Source organism: Lipotes vexillifer, unplaced genomic scaffold, assembly GCF_000442215.2.
Source record: "Lipotes vexillifer unplaced genomic scaffold, Lipotes_vexillifer_v1.1 scaffold442, whole genome shotgun sequence".
Taxonomy (NCBI): Eukaryota; Metazoa; Chordata; class Mammalia; order Artiodactyla; family Lipotidae; genus Lipotes; species Lipotes vexillifer.
Window position 1 is genome coordinate 3,834,032 of NW_006790311.1, and position 2,211 is coordinate 3,836,242.

The 2,211-nt window shown below is 64.3% G+C and overlaps 1 protein-coding gene across 1 annotated transcript in view; it reads left to right on the plus strand.

Annotated features, from left to right (window-relative positions):
* Positions 1 to 529: 529 nt before the first annotated feature.
* The window catches only part of FLI1 (Fli-1 proto-oncogene, ETS transcription factor), a 115,697-nt gene continuing 114,015 nt past the window's right edge, over positions 530 to 2,211 (plus strand). Inside the window, exon 1 of the mRNA XM_007463631.1 lies at positions 530 to 746. Coding sequence (XP_007463693.1) covers positions 729 to 746 — 18 coding nt within the window. The 5' untranslated portion in view covers positions 530 to 728. The remainder of the gene's footprint in view (positions 747 to 2,211) is intronic.

Below are 2,211 nucleotides of genomic sequence, written 5' to 3' on the forward strand. Positions count from 1 at the left end.
CCCCCCCCCGACCCCAGAAAAAGTTTGACTCGGCTGGAAAAAACATTAATGAACGTATCTGTGGGAAGAAACGGAAAGTGAATGAGTCAGGAGGGCCACCTTCGGCCAACGGCCCCTGGAAAGGAAGGAGGCCAAAGGCGTTCGGTGTTGGACTTTGGGGGAAGGTGTGGGGGGAGGCATGCAGACTGCGGGAATCAGGGCGCGGGCGCTGGGCGTGGACCCCGGCATTGTTCCCAGCTCGCTCTTATCTCCCGGGAGCAAGTATCCTGTGGGCGCAGCGCATGAATGTATCTGGGCATCTCCGCGTGTATTTATATAGTGTGTGTGATGCGAAAAGCAGGACCCGCGGAGGGGAGGGAGAGGGGGTGTGAGGGGGGGAGAGGGAAGACGAGGGAGAGCAGAGGGGAGAGAAGAGAGAGGAGAGCGAGAGACAGAGAGAGAGAGAGAGAGAGAGAGAGAGAGATAGGACTTCCTCCCCATTCGCAAAGTGAAGTCACTTCCCAAAATTAGCTGAAAAAAAGTTTCATCCGGTTAACTGTCTCTTTTTCGCTCCGCTACAACAACAAACGTGCACAGGGGAGCGAGGGCAGGGCGCTCGCGGGGGGCACGCAGGGAGGGCCCAGGGCGCCAGAGAGGCCGCGCCGGGCTAATCCGAAGGGGCTGCGAGGTCAGGCTGTAACCGGGTCAATGTGTGGAATATTGGGGGGCTCGGCTGCAGACTTGGCCAAATGGACGGGACTATTAAGGTAAGCGACCGGGCGGTGGGCGCGGAGCGCCGGGGTCTGCCGGGGCGGCGAGGCGGCGGGCAGGCTGGGCGCGGGGCGCCGGGGTCCCGGAAGACGTGGCCACTCTCCCTTCCTTCCGAGCCCCGGCTTCGCGCCGTCTCCTCCCGCGCTCGGGTGGCGAGTCTCGCAGGCGGGGGCGAGCCGCCGGGCTCCCCGCCGAGGGCGATCTCCCCCGCACCCCTTGCCCGGAGCGGAGCCCGGCCCCCTCCCACCGCGCTGCCGGCCGGGCTACGGGCGGCGGCGGTGGCGTGAAACCCGGGGAGCCGGGCGCCGATCGCAGCCGGGGGCCGGAGACCTCCGGGGCCACCACTCCCACCCGGCGAGCCGGGCACCACGGCCCCGGCGCTGGGCACCCGCCCGGCGGCCGGCTTCCTCTCCCCCGACGCCGAAGACGGCGGGGGCGGGCGGGCAGCCGCCAGCAGCCCGGGCCCCTGCCGGGAGGGCCCAGGGGCAGGCAAGTGGATTGCTTGCAGGCGGATCGGGATGCGAGCGAGTGTGTCTGGGGGTCTGTGTGCGCGGGCTTCTCCAGATGGAAGCCCTGTTTACATGTCAGCGCGGGCCGGTTTCCCTTCCTCTTGGTACTTCTGTTGCCGGGCTCTCGGCGCTTGGGAGCTGCCGGCTCCTCGGGACTAACGGGCCGGCCTCGCCGCTCCTCCGCCGGGGCATGTTTTCCCCGGCCGGTCCGCGCCGCTCCGCACGCCCGGCTCCCGCGCTCCGCGCCCGGGCTCCCACCGGCCTCTCGAAGAGGGTCCCGCGCCTGCGGAGCCGTTCCTCCTAAAGTGAGCGGCCCTGAACCGGCGGCCCGGACGACTGCCTACTACCCCCCAGCCCGTAGCCTCACCCCGCGCCTCGCGCCTGGGTCCACGTTACCAAGTGCAGCCCAGAGGGACGGGTGAGGGTCCGGGTTTCACCGCAGACTTCACGAGGGTTGACTGCCTGCTCCCTCTGGAAGGGGGAAGTGGAGCCAGAAGCAGAGAGGAGGGACAGCCCCTAATGAGACTGGCCTTAAGAGGCCCGAGAGGAATGAATGGGACCAGCAGTTGGCTGCGAGGCTGTCCCCCAACACCAAGCCCGAGTCGGTCTGGAAAAGCTATTAGGCTGGTGAGGTGGGGACTGGCAAAGCCCGCCATTCCCAGAACCCAGAGGAATCGAGTCTTTGCTCGGGGCTGAGGAAGAGGATGTTGTGCTTGGAGAATTCAGGAGATTTTTATCATTTGGGTGGGGTAGTGGTTTTTATTTTCTAAGTTTTTTTTTTTTCTCTCTCTCTCTCTCTCTGAAAGTTTGAAATATGCTGACTTAAGTAAAAGGCACCAACAGCAGGAACTTGAAAACGTGGAGATGAGATTTTACTGATTGTATTGGGTTGAAGGGAGCCTCTGTGAGCCTGGGTTCCTGCAGTTTAAAGTACATGGGTGAGAGGGCATTC